The sequence below is a fragment of the Pleurodeles waltl genome, chromosome 1_2, assembly GCF_031143425.1.
Source record: "Pleurodeles waltl isolate 20211129_DDA chromosome 1_2, aPleWal1.hap1.20221129, whole genome shotgun sequence".
Taxonomy (NCBI): Eukaryota; Metazoa; Chordata; class Amphibia; order Caudata; family Salamandridae; genus Pleurodeles; species Pleurodeles waltl.
Window position 1 is genome coordinate 653,605,738 of NC_090437.1, and position 22,425 is coordinate 653,628,162.

At 45.2% G+C, this 22,425-nt stretch overlaps 1 protein-coding gene across 3 annotated transcripts in view; it reads left to right on the plus strand.

The window, feature by feature from the left end:
- Nucleotides 1-22,425, plus strand: part of INPP4B (inositol polyphosphate-4-phosphatase type II B) — a 2,522,842-nt gene that overhangs the window by 1,946,692 nt on the left and 553,725 nt on the right. For all 3 annotated transcript variants that reach the window (XM_069242568.1, XM_069242569.1, XM_069242570.1), the window contains one exon: nt 9,648-9,825. In XM_069242568.1, the coding sequence (XP_069098669.1) occupies nt 9,648-9,825 (178 nt within the window). The remainder of the gene's footprint in view (nt 1-9,647; nt 9,826-22,425) is intronic.

The following is a 22,425-nucleotide window of genomic DNA, read 5'->3' on the forward strand; positions in this document are numbered from 1 at the left end:
TGCACAAGATCCCCTTTCAGTACAGGTCTGTCTGCCAGGGTCCCAGTAGGGGCTTTGGCAGTCCATTGTGTGAGGGCAGGCCACTAGCCTTTGAAATGTAAGCGTCAGGCCTCTCCACCCTTCCAGCCCAGATAGCCCCATTCAGCATGCAGATGAGTGCAGGTGTGACTGAGTATCCTGTGTTTGTGGTTGTCTGGGTGAAATGCACAAAGGAGCTGTCAACCAGCCCAGCCCAGATGTGGATTGGAGACAGGCTGTAAGGCACAGATGGATTTTAAGTGCAGAGAAATTCTCACTTTCTAAAAGTGGCATTTCTAAAATAGTAATATAAAATCCAATCTCACCAATAAGCAGGATTTTCTATTACCATTCTGGTCATACTAAACGTGACCTGTTTACCCCTTTCTGATCAGAATCTACCATTTAAACAGTATATGAGGGTAGCTCTAATGCTAACTTATGAAAGGAGCAGGCCTCACAGTAGTGGAAAATGAAATTTCCATTACCAGGACATATAAAACACACAGCTATATGTCCTGCCTTTTCTCTACATAGCACCCTGCCCTATGGGTTTCCTAGGGCCTACCTTCGGGTGACTTATATGTAAAAAATGGGGAGTTTAAGGCTTGGCAAATACTTTTAAATGCCAAGTCAAAGTGGCAGTGAAACTGCACATACAGGCCTTGCAATGGCAGGCCTGAGACATAGTTTAGGGGCTACCTATGTGGGTGGCACAATCAGTGCTTCAGGCCTACTAGTAGCATTTAATTTACATGCCTTGGGCACATGCTGTGCACTTTACTAGGGACTTACAAGTAAATGAAATATGTCAATTGAGTTTGAACCCATGTTGCCATGTTTTTTAGGGAGAGAGCATACGTACTTTAGCACTGGTTAGCAGTGGTAAAGTGTGCAGAGTTAAAGTGCGCAGAGTTCTAAAACTAGCAAAAACAGGGTCAGAAAAGTGGAGGGAGGAAGGCAGAAAAATTGGGGGATGACCACCCTATGGCTGTCAGGTCTAAGATGCGTACCCCAAGCTGAAAGTAGGGAGAGCTACTCAACCTCTTGGGAGCTCTCATCTAACATGGAAGATTCTGGAGAGACGATCAGTATTGGCGTGGTCAGTCTCTGGGCGATGCTCCACCATAAACTCCATCCCCTGTAGGGAAATGGACCACCTCAAGAGTTTAGGATTTTCACCCCTCATCTGCATGAGCCATCTGAGGGGCCTGTGGTCTGTCTGAACCCGTAAGTGAGTCCAGAAAAGGTAGGGTCTCATCTTCTGCCGATACAGGCTACTGGTTGGTCTAAGCTCTCCTCATTCAGCTGTGCTAGCACGGCCCCTATGCCATGCTCTGAAGCGTCTGCACGATGAATTATTTGGAGTAGTCAGAGGCCCCTGAGCACAGTTGCTGTGCACATTACTTCCTTGAGTGTTTCAAAGGCATTCTGACAAGCCTCTGTCCAATTCACCAACCTAGGTTGTTTCTGGGTTCTAGGTGATTGCCAGGCCATGATTGTCTCAATCTTGGCCTGGAGGGGGTGCACCTTGCCACCACCTACTAGGTGTCTCAAGTACACCACGGAACCCTGCCTAATCTGGCAATTACTGGCCTTGATGGTCAGGTCTGCCAGTTGCAGGGCCTGAAACACCTCTTTGAGGTGGAGCAGGTGTTCCTCCCAGCTGGAACTGTAGACAGAGATGTCGTCTATGTAGGCTGTGCAGAACACCTCCTTCCCAGCTAGGTCCCCATTAATCAACCTTTGGAAGGTAGCTGTGGCATACCCAAAGGGCAATACTCTGAACTGTTAATGTCCCTCAGGAGTAGAAAAAGCAGATCTCTCTTTCGTCCCCTCAGTCAAGGCAATCTGCCAGTACCCAGATGTGAGATCAAAAGTACTGAGGAATTTGGCAGCGTCTAGCCTGTCTACGAGCTCATCAGCTTGGGGGATGGAGTGAGCGTCTGTCTTCGTGACTGAGTTGAGACCCCAGTAGTCAATACAGAACCTAAGTTCTGGCTTGGTACCAGGAGCGGCAGCCTTGGGAACCAACAACACAGGGCTGGACCAGGGACTGCTGGACTTCTCAATCACCCCAAGAGCCAGCATCTTGGCAGCTTCCTCCTTGATGCTAGCACTCCCCTTGTCTGACACCCTGTAAATTTAGTTTTTTATAGGAGGCCTGTCTCCTGTGTCAGTATAATGGGCACACAAGTGTGTGAGTCCAGGGGTGAGGGAAAACAGCAAGAAGTACTGTTCCAGTAACTGGTAGCAGCCCCCTCTGTGACCCAGGGTGAGGGAGTCAGAGAGATTGACACCCTCCACTGACCCATCACCTTCCTTGGCAGAGAGGAGGTTGGGGAGAGGTTCACTCTCCTCTTCCATACCCTCATCTGTCACCAGAACCATGTTGACCTCAGACCTCTCAAAATGAGGCTTCAGCTGGTTCTGATGGAGCACCCTTTAATGTGTTTCTAGGGATCTTGAGGTCCACTAAGAATGCGGCCTCCCCCTTACGCTCCTTGATTTAGAATGGGCCAGTCCAGTGGTCCTGGAGGGCCCTAGGCTCTACTGGCTCCATCACCCAAACTTTGTTGCAAGGTTGAAACTTTACCAAGGTGGCCTTCTGGTCATACCATTGTTTCATAACCTCTTGACTGGCCTCGAGGTTGCTCTTGGCCTTTTTTCAGAAGCGTTGCACTTGGTTGCGGAGGGCCAGCATGTAACTGACCACATCCTGGGGGGGTTTCCTGGGATCTTTCTCTTTCACTATGCGTGGGGGTCCCCTGACAGGGTACCCACAGAGAAGCTCAAAGGGACTGAACCCCACCATCTTCTGGGGCACCTCTGTATAAGCAAAGACAAGGCATGGCAAGAGAACGTCCCACTTATGCCTCATGGTCGCAGGGAGGCCTGTGATCATGCCTTTCAATGTCTTGTTGAATCTCTCCACAAGACCATTGGATTGAGGATGGTAAGGGGTGGTGAACCAGTAGGTCACTCCGCAGGCATCCCACTTGGACTTCATGTATGCAGACATGAAGTTTGTGCCTTTATCAGACACAGTCTCCTTGGGGAACCCCACACAGGTAAGTATCCCCATCAGAGCTCTGGTCACCACCGGTGCAGTCACTGTCCTCAGCGGAATTGCCTCTGGGTAGAAGGTGGCATGGTCCACCAAAACCTGGATAAACCTGTTACGTAAGGCAGTTTTGGGGTCCAAGGGACCAATTATGTTGATTCCCCCCCTTTCAAAGGGGGTGCTAATGACAGGGAGTGGGACCAGGGTGACCTTGAGCCTTTTCCCTGTCTTCCCACTAGACTGGCAGGTTGGACAGGACCTACAGAATGCATCCAAGGCCATCCGTATTCGGGGCCAATAAAAGTGGGGGACAAGCCTGGCGAAGGTCTTATCTTACCCAAAATGTCCCACCAAATGATTCAGACCCAGTAGGAAGGCCCGTTAGCACTGGGGGACCACCAGGACACATGCTTCCCCAGCTGTCCGCACCTTAGGCTCACTGTAGAGGTGATCACTGTTCCAATATATACGGTGATCACCAGAGGCTTCACCTTCTGCTTGGGCAAGTACTTTTAAATGCCACGTCGAAGTGGCAGTGAAACTGCACACATAGGCCCTGCAGTGGTTTACTTATATGGGTGGCACAATCAGTACTGCACGCCCACTAGTAGCATTTAATTTACAGGCCCTGGGCACATGCAGTGCACTTTACGAGGGACTTACAAGTAAATCAAATATGCCAATTGGGTATGAACCAATGTTACCATGTTTTTATGGAGAGCCCATATGCAGTTTAGCACTGGTTAGCAGTTGTAAAGTGCGCAGAGTCCTAAAAGCAACCAAAACAGTGTCAGAAAAGTGGAGGGAGGAAGGCAGAAAAATGGGGGATGACCACCCTAAGGCTGCCAGGTCTAACAGGTACTGGCAAACATTTTCCAAAAGGCCTCAAAGTTTGGTCTGTAATGTGACCGCGGACCGCATTAATGACAGCAGGGTGGTGGTTTGGTGGGTGGGCAGGGGGTGATTGTAGGGTAAGTGAATCATGTACATCTAGTGTCTGAATTACACAATGTGACACCAGAAAACCTGGGTTCAATTCCAGATTACCCCCTTGATCAAATTGTATAATTTTAGGCAAATATTTTATTTTGCTTCATCCTCCTTTGTCTTCGTTATCACACATAAGAGGACCTTGAAATACATGATTTCCGGATATGCGCTATATAAAACGTTCCCCTGTGTTTGATTTAATAAACTTTAATTTGTTCATGTATAATAGCAACCAAGGCTACCCAAAGGGAGGACATAACATCCTATTTGTCTCTTAGGTCAGTAATGGTTGGCACTGTTGTCAGGGTCGGGGGAACCATGAATGTTTTTATATTCATATTTTAAAGCTATCATTTTTTAATACTTCTCAAAACAATCCACTGATAAAATATTAAGGTGAAGTGGTTCTGCATATTTTAATTTTTGAATTATGAACAGACTTTGGGTCTGATTTAGATATTGGCAGATGGGGTACTCTGTCAAAACGGTAATGGATATCCCATCATCCGAAATCTATATCCCATAGCATATAATTGGATTTAGATTTTGGCGGATGTGATATGCATCACCATTGTGATGGAGTAACCCATATGACTATAAATAGATCAGGCCCTTTGTCATAATTTGACACATTTGCACGTTTGCTGCAAGATCCCTTTTCAAATTAAGGTGTTCATAAAGTTAAGGTGTGCAGGACACCCTAGTTACTTTCTAGTATTAGAAAGGTTTTACTATATTAGAGCTGAGTCGAGTAAACAGCAGCCCAGTGCTACTGTTGAGCAAGGGGCACCATGTAGAGGTCAGGAGGGCCGCATGTGGCCCCGGCTCGCATTTTTAGTATCACTGTTCTAGAATTTAACTTCTGCTTCTTCTCAGATAATTTTGTTCTCACAGTCTCACCTCAATGGTTTGGCTTCAGAAAGTACTTGACTACAAAAAAAGAAGTTAATAAAGGAGATGGGGCAAAGATTTACCTACAAAAATCAAGAGTTGTCTGTCAGAGCATCGGGACAATGTAATATGCAACTAAGAAGGGTTGCACATCACTTGATCCTTTACCACTTCTTTCCAATCAATATGTGTGGGCTTCTTGCTCAAAAATCGTACATTACGCCAACATGACTATGTAGCTTAGGTGTTTAAAGGATCATGTCTTTCTACTTATGAGGAATGACTATTCCTGCTAGGTTATCCATTTAACATAACCGATCTATGTGCCACCAATACAAGGGGTCTATCAAAGGCTAGAATAACCTGCAACTTTCTGTACATCACTCATAAATTTGTCTTCAAGGAATCACTCTCCATACCTCTCAAAGAGGAAGAAGCCAGGCATAGACCATGAAATTGTGCCTATGGACACCTATTCGCAAACACTAAGCTCTAAAGTCAGAAACACACTCTTGTAGTTTTAGAGATCTAATTTACGCACATTTCGAACCATCCTGGAAATCACAAGGAATACTGATACTCTCAAATTCAGAAATAAAATGCTGAGATCTACAAGTTTGGAAGTTTTTGTTTGTCTACTCAGGGAAGGCATATGACTGAATTTCAAATGTCTGTAAATTCATGTTGTGTGGACAACTGATGTCAATGTGCTCTCGTGAATGATGGTAAAGCGGAATTACCCTCCCTGGCAGTAATGCTTGCAACCAGAGCCACTAACATTTTAGATTCAACAAAAGAATATACTTTGCATCAGATTTCTAGTTACTAATCAATCAGGATAAAGTTTGTCTTCCACACTGACTACCACTGGCAGCTGGAGACTTTGTAGTGGAGGGGTTTAAGCGGTTCGTGATAATTTTTGTTTTTGTCACCAGGCAGGCTGAACTACTCATGACAACTCCACATTATTTCAACTCTTCACTTCAATTTTGGAGATGGTAATGGAGTTGTGCAGCTTCATCCTACACAATGTTTCAGTGCCAGGTTCTTCGTTTTGTTCTTTTTGGCAGTTTTACATAGTTCGAGCTCGACATGGAAGTATTGGAGCGTTTTACTTTTGCACAAGTTACAGTACAACATATTATTTCTTAGGTAAGGGAGATTACATGAATTTCCCAGATTTATACGACCTTGAGTAGGTACTGAGAGCGCAGCAGCAAGGAGCGCGATGCCAACGTTCGCACCTATTAGTGTTATCTCATTGTACTCCATGCTGCAGTCATTTGGGGAAAAGAGACCCTGTTCTGCAACAGTGAAGTGGATGACTGACTGGTGCGGATGTCGGATCACTGTTGTATGGACATCTAATAAATGTGCTTCATAGCGCGCCCAGAGCAAAAAGGACTGGGGCAGGCATTACACCAACGTTTAGAGCATTTGCCTGTGCTGTAGGAGCAAAGAGCAAGATACTCTCCGCCTCTACAGGAATAGAACTGTGGCACCTCATAAGATTGTACCACAACTATTGATTGGCTTTCCTGTTGACTCCTTCCTCCCAACTTCAAGTTTTTGATGAAAACATAAGGATCAGAGGAGCCAACTTCCAAAGATCACCCACTACTGTCTGATGGGCCAAACAAGTGTGAGCGCCGACTAGATTGAAGGGCTAAAACGAGGCCCCATCTCAAACCTGAGGTAACTACCATCTCTTGTGCCTAAAGGGCAATGAAGACCATCGCCTGGCACAAGTGTATTGGCTCCCCATGGCACAAAAACAAGCATTTGCAATGCAATAGGTCTCATATTTCTGAGAGTTGGAGCAATTGGTGTTGTAAAATACAATGTATTTTACCTATGTGTTTGGTTTGGTTTGGATTGTATTGGATGTAAGAACAGAGACGCAGCATTCAGCATTGTCTAGAGGACTTAGAATGAGGATTTGCTCATGGGACCACAGAAGCAGCTAGCAGCACTTCATAGAGGACTAAGAATGAGGAATCACCACTGGGACCAGAGAAGCAGCACTGACTAGAGGACTTAGAATGAGGAATTACCTCTGGGATCAGAGAAGCAGCTGAAGCATTGACTAAAAGACTAAGAATGAGGAATTACTACTGGGATCAGAGAAGCAGCAAGCAGCACTGCCGCCTAGAGGACTTAGAATGGGGAATTACAGATGGGTCCAGAGAAGCAGCTGACAGCATTGTCTAGAGGACTTAGAATGAGGAATTACCAACGGGACCAGAGAATCAGCTTGTGGCATTGTCTAGAGGACTTAGAATAATAAATTTCCATTGGGACAAGAGAAGCAGATGCAGCACTATCTAGAGGACATAGAATGAGGAATTGCCACTGGGATCAGAGAAGCAGCTGCAGCATTGTCTACAGGTCTTGAAATGAGGAATTAATGATGGGGTCAACAAAGCAGCTAACAGCACTTCCTAGACAACTAAAAATTAGGAATTACCACTGGGATCGGAGACACAGGTGCAGCATTGTCTACAGGACTCAGAATGAGGAATTACCAATGGTACCAGAGAAGCAGCTAGCAGTACTGCATAGAGGACTTAGAATGAGAAATTACCGACGGGACCAGAGAATCAGCTTGCAGCATTGTCTAGAGGACTTAGATTGAGGAATTACCGATGGGACCAGAGAAGCAGCTGGAAACACTTCCTAGAGGACTAAGAATGAGGAATTACCACTGGGATCAAAGACATAGCTTCAGCATTGTCTACAGGACTAAGAGTGAGGAATTACCACTGGGACAAGAGAAGGCGCTAGCAGCACTGTCTAGTGCAAATTGCAATTAAGACTACAAAGATTACGTAATACTTGCTGCTACATATTCACAAAGCAAGAGAAGAGTTTGCAGTTTGATACTTTCCCAGGCACCAGTTAACATTTCACTCAACTAACATATATTACCCCGCCTCCCAGTTTAAAACGCTGAAATTATGTACAGTGAGACATGGTCAGAGATCAAAAATCAGACCTGTGCCCAGACAGACAGCATAAGATCACCGTACAAGGGTCAATGCATATTAGGTAGAAGCCCATTAGAAAAATGAAGGCATTGTACACCAAGAAGAGATGAATGTGAAATTACCCTTGTCAGATTCATGGAGACAGGGTTCTGTGCTGCGGCTAGGTCCCTTCTCATGTATAAATATACAAGTGCGAATCTCACCAGAGAGCTGTAAGGAGGTACAAAATGACTGGTAGCCTCTGCGATATACACGAGCTGCATCAGCGTCCACACGTATTTCCTCTTCCTACCCTTGCTAAAGGGCCATCGCCGCTGGGCCGCAAACACTTGTGTGTGTTAGCACTCCCACTAACGAACATACCTGTTGGGCACACTTCAGAGCGTCCTTGAAGGTGTTGTTGACTTCCCCGGGAGGTGCTGCGGAGCTGGAGCTGGAGCTGGCGCTGGGTGATGGAATGGTAGAATAGCTAGCCATACCAAGAGGTATGTTCCCTCCTTTCTCACTGCGTTGCAAAGAAAGAAAGAAAATGGTGGATGCTAGTTGCCCTACACATTCCGATGAGATGACGTGAACAAATCTTACAAAGTGGCATGGAAATACTATGAGACGTGTACTATCCAATCACTATCCCTATTAGCCGTTGATGTAGTACTTAGCAAAGAAAGAATACTGCATTTTCTTCCGTTGAAATAGAGCGGGGACAATAGGTCAGATGCAGTAAATAGAAATTGTAGTAAGTTAGGCCCATGGAGAACAAGGACGGGGTAGGGTGTGGTACGAAGGGGAAGTCAGATGGAGAAATAGTGGGCAAAGCAGTAACAATGCAAACATCAGCTGCATGCGTTTGCCGAGAACACGAGTTGAGGCAATGTAAAACAAGGACCGGGTAGGGGTGGTGTGAAGGTAACAGCACACAGTGAAATGGTGGGTGGGAGGGGAAAGCAGTAATATTGCAAACATCAGCTGCACATGATAGGAGGCAATCTAAACAAAAAATAGTGGGAGTTACCAGAGAGGGGGCATGGAGGAGGGAGAAACGTCTTGGAATGCACAGCAAATGTGACCAGATATGATTTTCAACTCTGTTTATAGCAGAGCTTGGAAAGACGAGCACTCCTCTCCAGTGCTCCATATGAAAGATCAAAGAAGTCCCTGAACACAAAATGGTGAGCATTGTATTTAGACAGTAGCTGGTCCCATATTCTGGGAGCAGACAAAATAGAAAAAAGGTGGGACAAAGAGTAAGATTACCCAGGAGCAAGCAAGGATTTTTAAAATACACTGGCATACACAAATCACAATGACTGGGTGGAGCTGAACCTCACAAACCATCTACAACAGGTCACTAAATGACAGCACAAGCATTGTATAGGCTCGACCTAAAAACAACTTTGAGACTAATTAACATGGAACAGCCAGTCCTTGTGCTGCTGAGCTAGCTGCTTCTACCTCTCTTCTATCTCCCGCCCATGAACATTCGGGTCATGACCCTCACGCCCACCATGGCTGTTGGCTACCCTATAATGTATAACAATGTCAAATATTGTGCCTCACGATCAGTTACATTGATAGGTAAATTTTGCCAAGCTTTACAGGCGATGGATGCTGCCTCTGTGCTTGGCTTTATTTGAAAGTATGATATATTTTCGACCCCTTCTACATTCTCACACTTTACATGCATTTCTGTTTTTCAGCACAGGATATCAGTGTATTTACTTCACACCCGAAAACACAGCCAAGGCAAAAGAAATTCTCAGCAATATCAGCCAATTGCAGCCACTGATATGCAACCATGCAGAGCTGCTCCTTCACTCTGCCAAGCAACGCTCTCCAGACAGCCTGAAGAGGTCCCTAAAGACACTATCAGAGAAAGTAAGTAGGTCTCTGTGGGGGCAGTGGAAATGAAAAAATGCATGTGGCCAGTTTGTTTTCTAAAACAGAATTCCCTCTTAGCATATGTGCTGCGTGTATTCTTCACTCACTAATACTGATAAATATGATAAGATAAATATTGCATTACATAAGGCTAGTACCATATTTCAAAATGCTGCATATAAATGGTTGTGTTAGGATATGGATGCAGACATATCGTCTGGCACAAATATCATGTCAACTACATAAATAGCGGTCAGTGGGTGTACATATTCTATTACTCCAATAAGGGTAGTATTGTCTTAGACAGTTTGTAGTACCCATTATTTATATCATGGGCTACTCTGCTGGCAATACTCTGGTATCACACATCTTTGCATGCAGCATTATTTCAGAAATAATAGCAAAATACGAGGTCTCGTGCCTGTCCCTCAGACGCCGAACTATTTGTCAGCGTGCACTACAGTTCTGAAAGTTATTTCTACCTTATGTGTCTGTTGTGGCACAGCGAATGACCGTAACATTCCGTGAAGCAGTTTTGCACATTGCATGTTATTTTAATGCAGAACAAATTAGATTGCATGAAGGGTTTGCCTCGGTTATCTGCAGGATTAACAGTTGCTAAACTATACTTGCACTCGGATGTTAGGTACTAAAAGCGAGATTTGTCATATGTCCAGTTTGTCCTTTTTCGTGTTTTGTGGTGAATTGCTAACTTGTCAAGGGATCAATCTGAATCTGAAGTCTCAATCTACAGTGGGGCTTTCGTTACATGTGCTTAGCGTGAATGAAACCGGTTTATTTTCAATCGCGTTTTAAAGGCTTTGCCTCAATATAAAGTTACTCACTCTCTTGCCTTTTTGACACGATTTTGTGATCTAAAAAGCATACATCTACCATAACAATAATTACACAGTTCATATTTCAAAGCCCTGAGTTACTGTGGTCCATATATTTCATACCTGATTAAACAGAGCACTATTCATCATGCTGGGGGATACATCTCCAGTAAACTCAAGAGTGAAAACGCAAGTATTAAACATAAACAGTTTTAGCTCACTGAAACATTGAACATCTGTTTTATAAATAGCTGTGTGGCTTAGCAATGACTTCAAATATCTGGCTCCTACTTGTGGTCACATGTTCAGTCTCATCACAAAAATAGCTTTCTAACAAAGCATTGCTTTAATTTTTGTATTCCGGTCTCCTGATTTTTTATTTTTTTTTAAATTGAATTCAAAGCAGATATGTTAAAATAATTCTGAGTAAGATAAGAGCGAGAGGGAGAACATATGTATGTATTGTAATATTTAAATATATTTTAAAGCACAAATGTGCTATCATGCAAAGGAATGCTATGCATAGTAGGACGAAGTGAATGATCCTGGGTTGTGTAAAGAGGTATTTCTTAACTACTTGGCCACATTGCTTGGAGTGGCATGAGTTTTTTTAAAACTGTTTAATAACTCCTCTCCAATAGTATTACTCAGTCATGAAGAGGCATTTTCGGGTTGTTTCAAACCTCTTACTATAAAGAGCTCTCTTGTCTGAGAGTGGTAGGGTAAGCAGGAAATGCGTAAGGAGTCATTTAGACCCGATTCCGTGTGTAAAATAATGTGCAAATGCAAGTTGTGCCTGTTTTTGCACTATTGCCTGTCGAGAGATGAGCACTAGTGCTGGTTACTGCTATAAATGTGCTGACGTGCCACCAGCTCCCACCTGAAGGAAATTGCCCATGAAAACATTTGCACTAGTTTCAGATGGGCTTGATGTGTGCTATTGCAGTCATATTTCTTGGGTCTGTAGATGTTCCTGTAAACAGGAGCTAATACTGTGGGTCCTGAGCTGTTGTTTACTTCAAACGTCTACACAGAAGAGGATTTTTTTCAAACCACTGGAGTTTAAAGTTCCTATTCTATAAAAGAAAATAGCACACAATTAAAATGTGGAGTGAGGTCCTTCATTTCATTTAATTGTGGACATTTTAGAGCAGTACACAGTTTTCTTATGCTTTAATCCACACTTGACATGGGGACAACATTTCTTGCTATACTATCTTCAGACCAGATTTAAATTAGTAATCACCCATCCTCAGACCAATTAATGCTTGTGATTTTCATCAGTGCTCATCCAGGCCCTGGGTGCACACCGTGCTAGTAAAATGAGAATACCTCAAACTGGAGTTGACTTCAAGCCAGCAGTAGAATAGATGCCCCAAGTTCACTTCTGGCCACTCAACATTGATGGTTTCACAGTGTGTTATTACTATAAAAATATTCCTCCACAGAAGCCCAAAGATCAGAGTTGCAGCTGTCATTCCTCAAGACACTGGAGATGTGGCAAACAAGATAATAGCACATACTTATTTGTAAGGAGCAGGCACAGAACAGCCAAACAACTGTGGCAGGGCTCCCAAGTCAGATGTATATATTTATGCATTTGAAATGTGTAAAAGGGCGTTATACCTAACCGCTATAAAATCGTTGGTAGGAAAGCCTCTTAAAAATAGGAAGGACTGCCAAACCCAAAACCGCCAGCAGCAAGGAAGTCCTTCCCTTCCAACTACTTTAATGTGAAAATACACATTTTACCAGTTTACTCAAACACCTAATATGAATAGGGAGGGAGTTTCACAGTCTTACTTCCTCAACCGTAATTGCCTGTGCACCCTATCTAGCTTTCCTTCACCGTGGCACTACCACTTTGAACTGTCCCATACATCTCAATGTTCTCATAGGTACACACCAGTTCACGGCTGTCCTGAGGTAGTGTGATCCCTGCCCATAGAGAGCTTTGTGGGTCAAACAGAGTGATTAAAAAACATATGCACCTAGAGACATGCTGTTCTAGACCCACAATTGCTCAAAATCTCGTACCTTTACATAGGCCCAACTGAAATATCTCAGAAATAGTCTAAATTGTGTTGAAGGTTTGGAAGACAAAATAGAGCCATTGGAATCTCCTAATCCACTTCCTACTGCTTTTATGACATTCTGATATTCAACAGGTTGGGACTTGAAGGCTCACAGCACACCGCTCACTTCCAGTGGGGAGCAATCTAGTGTCACAGCGTGTAACAGCTGTTACGCTCCTCTCTTTTTCTTACTCCTTATATTTGCAATAAAATATATGTTTTTTTTAATTTGCGATAATTCAGTCACTGACTGTTTATGTTCCTTGTGGTTTACTGTCTTTGTAGCACGCCTCCCTATGTTTCCAAATTTCACCACCTCATTTAAGAATGAGTAATTATCCATTGATCGAGCCCTAAATTCCTGCCAGATCCATGCTGAAGTATCAACCAATTTATTGCACTGTTATCCTTTATTTCCCCCCAAATTTTAATTTTGCTAACTACGGTTCTAGCAGGTCTACTGTACTGAAATGTTTTTATGAAGGGCAACAAGCCAAAGTACCAAGTAAACTCTAGTTAGTAAGGAGCCATTAGCCATAGTCTGACAAAAGTATATGAATAAACCAAATTTTATTTGTGTGTAAATATTTATCCTGGTTACAGGTATCTGTTCCTAAACTTTGTGTCTGGTCCACTAGGCCGTGACAGGCACAAGATTTGGTTGTTGCTAAAGATCTGGAAACTTTTTACTCCTAATCCACAACTAGAATGTTACTACTCTGTGTCTGATTGTTTCCAAATCTGTGCCATCGTATTTGGAGCAAGGTACTTCAGTATCACTTGGACTACTTTATTCATTGTCTAACCAAATGGCATTTGTTTTTTTCATCTCTGGATACAAGATGGAATCTTTAGTTTTCAAGACATCCTTTAACAAAGTTGTCACATTTTTTAGTTTTCATTGCCTGCTTCTAATTTTCCCTCTCCTACCAGAGTAAAACCTCATCACAACTGGGCCAACAAAAACACATTGTAATTGATACCCTGTAAGGGATACGCTTGACTGATGCCACTAGAGACGGTTACCTCAAGGGAACTAGTAAAAACAAGCATTTGCAATGCAACGGGTCTCGCGTTTGCTCGTGTTAGAGCTGATAGCATTGTAAACTCCTAACCCGACTTTTCACTGGTAATGAAACCTATCGGCAAAAGTGCATTTATGTACTATCCGGAAAAAGTGCAATTAACTGTGTAACAGGGTCGATATTATGTAAAGCGCTCGACTTCTGCCAAGCAAGATTGCGCTGTGAAAATAGAGAAAAAGTAGTCTACCAGCCAGATGGAAAACAGCAAGCCTCGCATGTTTTCTGTACTTGGTCGATGCGCTCGAGGAGGGCTATCCACCGGAAAAGGCATGACGTATGCATGCCTTCCACTAATGAAATCAAGCAGATTCTAACAGGCAAGCCCACAAACCAATGACAGACACTGACGTGATGTGGACTGGGCTCCGAGCCCTTTTTAATAACTAAAGCGTCTCACTTAGCGAAACGCATGCACAAGCGCATGCGACGCAGACTCAACCCTAACAAGCAGTGGCACAGCCAATATGTCTCGCCTTTGAAAGTCATTGAAAAGTCACTGCCAGCACTTGTTGCTTTGCACTGTTTGCTGACAATGCTGAAAAGCATCTGCAAAAGTAAAAATATGTGTAGTCCATGTTGAACTGTATTGGAAAAAATAAAATGAAAAAGGTAAATTGGCCAGCCCTAGAGTGATGATGTAGACATATGCAACCAACACCACACATGTATGCATCATGACACTGCAGAGGCCTTTTCTTTTTTACCTTTAATTTGCCTTGATGCCCATCTTGAAGCAGTGAAATAAGAGATAAACGTGTGCAAAAGTGCGCTAGAAAGAGAGGAGCAGCACAGCAGCAAACTGCAGACCTGTTGCTCTCCAAAAAAGAAAGAAAAACAAGGAGTTGCAACAACCAACTCCCCAGACCCACTAAAACGCCTCAAAATGCAATGGGAACAAGACGTAGGAAGTGTAGATGACGAGGAATGGGGAGAAGCACTGACATCCCGAGGGAAGTGGGGATCCGCTCCAGGTTTCGTTTGATACAACTAAAAGTCCTCCACAGCGCATACATGCCATCTACCGTCAGAGCAAAGATTGGCATGGTGCCTGACGTCTTGTGCTTTAGGGGATGTGGACTGCAGGGAACCTACATACACATTTCTCTGAGAATGTCCGGAAACCAGGCACTACTGGTCCTCTGTGATTGCATGCTTGAATGACCTCTGTGGAGGTTTGTCTCCCTTGTTTAAATGGTATCTACTAAATATATGGGAAGCCACAGATCTTAGGAGATCGGAGAGTCTATTGGTAACATTGGGCATGGTGGTTGTAAAGAGAAATATCGCCGGACTACATGGGTCGCCACAAGCACCACTACCGACAGACTGGAAGCGAGATATGGACTGGCGCATGCTGGCAGATAGGGTAACTTATGAAAGCTCGGGGTGCCCACGGAAATGGAAGAAAGTGTGGGGAAAATGGAATGAGTACAGGGGCAGACTATGCACGACTCCTCCGTAACACCCCACCACACGTTCACTTTAAAGGACACTAAACACACCGGTACTGGCCTGAAGGAGCTCGAATTGGACATGGCACTTTTACTGGGGGGTGGTGGAGATTGTGGCTTAAGAATTTATATTCCATTTGCACCATTTAATCCTAGAGAGCATTTGAAATGTACCATGTATTCTTGCCAAGTTTCTAATAAAAAGAATAACATTTTTTTTTTTATGTTATTCTTGGCGGTGGAAAGCAACAGTGCAGCCTGAAGGGTGCTGACCACACAAATCCGTGCAGGGAAGAGTGAAGAAGCAATGGAAGAGGGTAGACAGCAGGAATAAAAAACATATACTCCCAAAGAGTGCCAATAGGTTTGGCTAGCTCCACACATAATTATACTATTCCTGTTTTTATTATAATTGTGGGGCTTGTGACAAAGAGTTGAAGTGTATTAAAATAAGTATTGGAACTGTGATGCTGCATGCAGTGGGTACTGGGTCAGTGAGCATGGGGCTGGGGACAAAGGTGAGGTAAACAAAAAACCAAAATATTCTGTTAGTTTTTTTTTTAACCCCTTCGCTGCCAGGCCTTTTCCCCCTCCTGTGCCGAGCCTTTTTTTGGCTATTTGGAGCAGTTCGCGCTTAGGCCCTCATAACTTTTTGTTCACATAAGCTACTCACGCCAAATTTGCGTCCTTTTTTTCCAACATCCTAGGGATTCTAGAGGTACCCAGACTTTGTGGGTTCCCCAGAAGGAGGCCAAGAAATTAGCCAAAAAACAGAGAAAATTTCGTTTTTTTCAAAAAAATGGGAAAAATGGGCTGCAGAAGAAGGCTTGTGGTATTTCCCCCGAAAAGGGCATCAACAAAGGGTTTGCGGTGCTAAAATCACCAGCTTCCCAGCTTTCAGGAACAGGCAGACTTGAATCAGAAAACCCAATTTTTCAACACCATTTTGGCATTTTACTGGGACATACCCCATTTTTACGATTTTTTGTGCTTTCAGCCTCCTTCCAGTCAGTGACAGAAATGGGCATGAAACCAACGCTGGATCCCAGAAACCGCAACATTGCTGAAAAGTAGACAAAATTCTGAATTCAGCAAGGGGTAATTTGTGTAGATCCTACAAGGGTTTCCTACATAAAATAACAACTGAAAAAGAAAAATATTGAAATTGAGGTGAAAAAAACATCACTTTTTCTCTACGTTTTACTCTGTAACTTTTACCTGCAATGTCAGATTTTTGAAAGCAATATACCGTTACGTCTGCTGGACTCTTCTGGTTGCGGGGATATATAGGGCTTGTAGGTTCATCAAGAACTCTAGGTACCCAGAGCCAATAAATGACCTGCACCCTGCAGTGGGTTTTCATTCTATGCCGGGTATACAGCAATTCATTTGCTGAAATATAAAGAGTAAAAAATAGCTATCAAGAAAACCTTTGTATTTCCAAAATGGGCACAAGATAAGGTGTTGAGAAGCAGTGGTTATTTGCACATCTCTGAATTCCGGGGTGCCCATACTAGCATGTGAATTACAGGGCATTTCTCAAATAGATGTCTTTTTTACACACTGTCTTACATTTGGAAGGGAAAAATGTAGAGAAAGACAAAGGGCAATAACACTTGTTTTGCTATTCTATGTTTCCCCAAGTCTCCCGATAAAAATGATACCTCACTTGTGTGGGTAGGCCTAGCGCCCGCGACAGGATATGCCCCAAAACACAACGTGGACACATCACAGAAAACAGAGCTGTTTTTAGCAAAGTGACTACCTGTAGATTTTGGCCTCTAGCTCAGCCGCCACCTAGGGAAACCTACCAAACCTGTGCATTTCTGAAAACTAGAGACCTAGGGGAATCCAAGATGGGGTGACTTGTGTGGCTCGGACCAGGTTCTGTTACCCAGAATCATTTGCAAACCTCAAAATGTGGCTAAAAAAACACATGTTCCTCACATTTCTGTGGCAGAAAGTTCTAGAATCTGAGAGGAGCCACAAATTTCCTTCCACCCAGCGTTCCCCCACGTCTCCCGATAAAAATGATACCTCACTTGTGTGGGTAGGCCTAGCGCCCGCCACAGGAAACGCCCCAAAGCGCAACGTGGACACAGCCAAATTTTTGAAGGAAAACAGAGGTGTTTTTTGCAAAGTGCCTACCTGTAGATTTTGGCCTCTAGCTCAGCTGCCACCTAGGGAAACCTACCAAACCTGTGCATTTATGAAAACTAGAGACCTAGGGGAATCCAAGATGGGGTGACTTGTGTGGCTCGGACCAGGTTCTGTTACCCAGAATCCTTTGCAAACCTCAAAATGTGGTTAAAAAAACACATGTTCCTCACATTTCTGTGGCAGAAAGTTCTGGAATCTGAGAGGAGCCACAAATTTCCTTCCACCCAGCGTTCCCCCACGTCTCCCGATAAAAATGATACCTCACTTGTGTGGGTAGGCCTAGCGCCCGTGACAGGAAACGCCCCAAAGCGCAACGTGGACACAGCCAAATTTTTGAAGGAAAACAGAGGTGTTTTTTGCAAAGTGCCTACCTGTAGATTTTGGCCTGTAGCTCAGCTGCCACCTAAGGAAACCTACCAAACCTGTGCATTTCTGAAAACTAGAGACCCAGGGGAATCCAAGATGGGGTGACTTGTGTGGCTCGGACCAGGTTCTGTTACCCAGAATCCTTTGCAAACCTCAAAATTTGGCTAAAAAAACACATGTTCCTCACATTTCTGTGGCAGAAAGTTCTGGAATCTGAGAGGAGCCACAAATGTCCTTCCACCCAGCGTTCCCCCACGTCTCCCGATGAAAATGATACCTCACTTGTGTGGGTAGGCCTAGCGCCCGCAACAGGAAACGCCCCTAAGCGCAACGTGGACACAGCCAAATTTTTGAAGGAAGACAGAGGTGTTTTCTGCAAAGTGCCAACCTGTAGATTTTGGCCTGTAGCTCAGCCGCCACCTAGGGAAACCTACCAAACCTGTGCATTTCTGAAAACTAGAGACCTAGGGGAATCTAAGATGGGGTGACTTGTGTGGCTCGGACCAGGTTCTGTTACCCAGAATCCTTTGCAAACCTCAAAATTTGGCTAAAAAAACACATGTTCCTCACATTTCTGTGGCAGAAAGTTCTGGAATCTGAGAGGAGCCACAAATTTCCTTCCACCCAGGGTTCCCCCATGTCTCCCAATAAAAATGATACCTCACTTGTGTGGGTAGGCCTAGCGCCCGCGACAGGAAACGCCCCAAAGCGCAACGTGGACACAGCCAAATTTTTGAAGGAAAACAGAGGTTTTTTTTGCAAAGTGCCTACCTGTAGATTTTGGCCTGTAGCTCAGCCGCCACCTAGGGAAACCTACCAAACCTGTGCATTTCTGAAAACTAGAGACCTAGGGGAATCCAAGATGGGGTGACTTGTGTGGCTCGGACCAGGTTCTGTTACCCAGAATCCTTTGCAAACCTCAAAATTTGGCTTAAAAAAACACATGTTCCTCACATTTCTGTGGCAGAAAGTTCTGGAATCTGAGAGGAGCCACAAAATTCCTTCCACCCAGCGTTCCCCCACGTCTCCCGATAAAAATGATACCTCACTTGTGTGGGTAGGCCTAGCGCCCGCAACAGGAAAGGCCCCAAAGCGCAACGTGGACACAGCCAAATTTTTGAAGGAAAACAGAGGTGTTTTTTGCAAAGTGCCTACCTGTAGATTTTGGCCTGTAGCTCAGCCGCCACCTAGGGAAACCTACCAAACCTGTGCATTTCTGAAAACTAGAGATATAGGGGAATCCAAGATGGGGTGACTTGTGTGGCTCGGACCAGGTTCTGTTACCCAGAATCCTTTGCAAACCTCAAAATTTGGCTAAAAAAACACATGTTCCTCACATTTCTGTGGCAGAAAGTTCTGGAATCTGAGAGGAGCCACAAATTTCCTTCCACCCAGCGTTCCCCCACGTCTCCCAATAAAAATGATACCTCACTTGTGTGGGTAGGCCTAGCGCCCGCGACAGGAAACGCCCCAAAGCGCAACGTGGACACAGTCAAATTTTTGAAGGAAAACAGAGGTGTTTTTTGCAAAGTGCCTACCTGTAGATTTTGGCCTCTAGCTCAGCCGCCACCTAGGGAAACCTACCAAACCTGTGCATTTCTGAAAACTAGAGACCTAGGGGAATCCAAGATGGGGTGACTTGTGTGGCTCGGACCAGGTTCTGTTACCCAGAATGCTTTGCAAACCTCGCCATTTGGCTAAAAAAACACATGTTCCTCACATTTCTGTGGCAGAAAGTTCTGGAATCTGAGAGGAGCCACAAATTTCCTTCCACCCAGCGTTCCCCCATGTCTCCCGATAAAAATGATACCTCACTTGTGAGGGTAGGCCTATCGCCCGCGACAGGAAACGCCCCAAAGCGCAACGTGGACACAGCCAAATTTTTGAAGGAAAACAGAGGTGTTTTTTGCAAAGTGCCTACCTGTAGAGTTTGGCCTGTAGCTCAGCCGCCACCTAGGGAAACCTACCAAACCTGTGCATTTCTGAAAACTAGAGACCTAGGGGAATCCAAGATGGGGTGACTTGTGTGGCTCGGACCAGGTTCTGTTACCCAGAATCCTTTGCAAACCTCAAAATTTGGCTAAAAAAACACATGTTCCTCACATTTCTGTGGCAGAATGTTCTGGAATCTGAGAGGAGCCACAAATTTCCTTCCACCCAGCGTTCCCCCACGTCTCCCGATAAAAATGATACCTCACTTGTGTGGGTAGGCCTAGCGCTCGCGACAGGAAATGGCCCAAAACACAACGTGGACACAACATATTTTTTCACAGAAAACAGAGGTGTTTTTTGCAAAGTGCCTACCTGTGGATTTTGACCTCTAGCTCAAAAAAAATGGCCCAAAACACCACGTGGACACATCAAATTTTTTCATAAAAAACAGTGCTTACCTGTGGATTTTGGCCTCTAGCTCAGCCGGCACCTGGGGAAACCTAGCAAACCAGCGCATTTTTGAAAACTAGAGACCTAGGGGAATCCAAGATGGGGTGATTTGCGGGGCTCTGACCAGGTTCTGTTACCCAGAATCCTTTGCAAACATCAAAATTTGGCCCAAAAACACTTTTTCCTCTCATTTCGGTGACAGAAAGTTCTGGAGTCTGAGAGGAGCCACAAATTTCCTTCCACCCAGCGTTCCCCTAAGTCTCTCCATAAAAATGGTACCTCAATTGTGTGGGTAGGCCTAGCGCCCACGAAAGGAAATGGCCCAAAACACAACGTGGACACAACATATTTTTTCACAGAAAACAGAGGTGTTTTTTGCAAAGTGCCTACCTGTGGATTTTGACCTCTAGCTCAGCCGGCCCCGGGGGGGGGAGGGGAAATGCCCTAAAATAAATTTGACCCCCCCAAACCCCCCCTGCCCAGGAGCGACCCTTGCCTACGGGGTCGCTCCCCCTGCGTGACATTGGCGCCAAACAACAAATCCCCGGTGCCTAGTGGTTTCTGCCCCCTTGGGTGCAGATTGCCCTAAAATTGACCAATCTTCCCCCAAGGGGGGCAGAAATGGTCTAAACACAGTTTGCCCCCCAGGGGAGCGACCCTTGTCTGATGGGTCGCTCCCCATCTCTAAAAAAACAAACAAACAAACAAAAAAACACAAAAAACTAATTTGCCCTGGCGCCTACAGGTTTCTTCCCCCCCTGGGGGCAGATCGGCCTAATAATAGGCCGATCTTCCCCTAGGGGGGGGCAGAAATGGCCTAAAATAAATTTGCCCCCCGAACCTCCACCCACCCAGGGAGCGACCCTTGCCTACGGGGTCGCTCCCCTGCGTGACATTGGCGCCAAGAAACAAATCTCTGGTGCCTAGTGGTTTCTGCCACCTTGGGGGCAGATTGACCTAAAATCGACCAATCTGCCCCCAAGGGGGGCAGAAATGCTCTAAATACAGTTTGCCCCCCAGGGGAGCGACCCTTGCCTGATGGGTCGCTCCCCATTTCTAAAAAAAACACACAAAAAAAATGTGCCCTGGCGCCTACAGGTTTCTGCCCCCCTGGGGGCAGATCGGCCTAATAATAGGCCGATCTTCCCCCAGGGGGGGCAGAAATGGCCTAAAATAAATTTGCATCCCCAACCCCACCCCCCCCACCAGGAGCGACCCTTGCCTATGGGGTCGCTCCCCCTGCGTGACATTGGTGCCAAAAAACAAATCCCCGGTGCCTAGTGGTTTCTGCCCCCTTGGGGGCAGATTGACCTAAAATCGACCCATCTGCCCCCAAGGGGGGCAGAAATGCTCTAAATACAGTTTGTCCCCCAGGGGAGCGACCCTTGTCTGATGGGTCGCTCCCCATCTCTAAAAAAACAAACAAACAAAAAACAAAAAAAAAATTGCCCTTGCGCCTAGAGGTTTCTGCCACCCCTGGGGGCAGATCAGTCTAATAATAGGCCGATCTTCCCTCAGGGGGGGCAGAAATGGCCTAAAATAAATTTGCATCCCCAACCCCCACCCCCCCCCACCAGGAGCGACCCTTACCTACGGGGTCGCTCCCCCTGCGTGACATTGGCGCCAAAAAACAAATCCCCGATGCCTAGTGGTTTCTAAAATCGACCCATCTGCCCCCAAGGGGGGCAGAAATGCTCTAAATACAGTTTGTCCCCTAGGGGAGCGACCCTTGTCTGATGGGTCGCTCCCCATCTCTAAAAAAAACAAACAAACAAAAAACAAACAAAAAATTTGCCCTGGCGCCTACAGGTTTCTGCCCCCCCCTGGGGGCAGATCGGCCTAATAATAGGCCGATCTTCCCCCAGGGGGGCCAGAAATGGCCTAAAATAAATTTGCCCCCCCAACCCCCACCCCCCCCACCAGGAGCAACCCTTGCCTACGGGGTCGCTCCCCCTGCGTGACATTGGCGCCAAAAAACAAATCCCCGGTGCCTAGTGGTTTCTGCCCCCTTGGGGGCAGATTGACCTAAAATCGGCCACTTCTGCAGAAATGCTCTAAATACAGTTTGCCCCCCAGGGGAGCGACCCTTGTCTGATGGGTCGCTCCCCATCTCTAAAAAAACAAACAAACAAAAAAAAAAAAACACCCCAAAAAAATTTGCCCTGGCAACAAGAGGTTTCTGCCCCCCTGGGGGCAGAAATGGCCTAAAATAAATTTGCCCCCCCACCAGGAGCGACCCTTG